The sequence below is a fragment of the Limulus polyphemus genome, unplaced genomic scaffold (assembly GCF_000517525.1).
Source record: "Limulus polyphemus unplaced genomic scaffold, Limulus_polyphemus-2.1.2 Scaffold22158, whole genome shotgun sequence".
NCBI lineage: Eukaryota > Metazoa > Arthropoda > Merostomata > Xiphosura > Limulidae > Limulus > Limulus polyphemus.
Genome location: NW_013687768.1, coordinates 1 through 1155, shown reverse-complemented (window position 1 = coordinate 1155; position 1155 = coordinate 1). Strand labels below are relative to the sequence as shown.

The 1155-nt window shown below is 33.4% G+C and overlaps 1 protein-coding gene across 1 annotated transcript; it reads right to left on the bottom strand.

Annotated features, from left to right (window-relative positions):
- Positions 1-263: 263 nt before the first annotated feature.
- LOC111084392 (PAS domain-containing serine/threonine-protein kinase-like) lies at positions 264-978 on the bottom strand. Its single transcript, XM_022381118.1, has 2 exons — positions 845-978; positions 264-492 (listed from the first exon to the last, which is right to left on the bottom strand). The coding sequence occupies exons 1-2, from the start codon at positions 941-943 to the stop codon at positions 289-291; spliced, it is 303 nt and encodes a 100-aa protein (XP_022236826.1). The 5' UTR covers positions 944-978; the 3' UTR covers positions 264-288.
- Positions 979-1155: the final 177 nt, after the last annotated feature.

Genomic DNA, 1155 nt, shown 5'->3' with positions numbered 1-1155 from the left:
CACTTAACCTCTTATGATGTTGTGTATTACACCACTAAGCACCACTGTCTACAAATGTCCACACTTTGTTTTTGAAACATATAAGCATATCTTTGGTTTGTTATATGTATTTTGTACCCAACACAGGGGCCAAGATGGCCTTTTTGAAACAAATACATGGCTGCCAAAAATTATGTAAACATGGGAGAACCTTGTGTAAACAAATTCATATGACTTAACTAGATTTACATCTACCGTAGACATAGAAATGGATTAAACTCAGTGAGAATGTTGACTAGTGGGCTGAACTTACTTGTTTCCTACTAAAACTTCAGGGCTACAATATTCCATAGTCCCACAGAATGTAGAGTAGTACTTCCCAGGAGAGAGAAAAGTGGCCGATCCAAAATCAATCAGCTTAGCATGAAAGAACTGATCCAGGATCACATTTTCATCTTTCACATCTCGATGAATAATGTTCAGTTTGTGTAAGTGAACCAATGCTGCTACAATCTATAACAAAACAGATCACAGATGAACATTAACATAATTATTTCCTCATATATCTGAATCCTTGAAGAGAAGGACATCGGTGAGCTTTCTAACTGTTTTTGATGTTACAGTTCATTTGACACAAAGATCCCTAAGGCAGAACTCACGAACAGTGTGTCTTAACATAAAAATACAAAGCTGAGCTGACCAATACTTGATATCATTGGAATACAGGGAAATGTATCAAAAATATTATTGTTAAACCAACATTTTTTCAGGAGAAAAATATGTATGAGGTTCTAGTTAGCAAAATCATTACAAAAATTTGCAATCATTCCAGAAAAGTTTTACATGACCAATTAATACTACTGACCTGTCTGAAAATGTAGCTAGCCAGTGGTTCATCCAAATGAGGATTTCTATCAATGAACTCAAACAGGTCCATACCTGACCCATGTTTCTCCATAACCATCTGAAAATACTTATTGTTTTCAAAAATGTCCAAAACCTGAAAAGGTAAAATATATTCCTTGTAGAGGGCTAATTTATAAAATAAAAAATTGTATGTAATAAAAATATTCAGAGAAGAAATATTTCATAAATTTAAATAAGGAACATACCATGTTAGTATAACTTATGACCATGTAGTAACAACAGTTGAAGTTTAATAGAGGTGTCAATTGT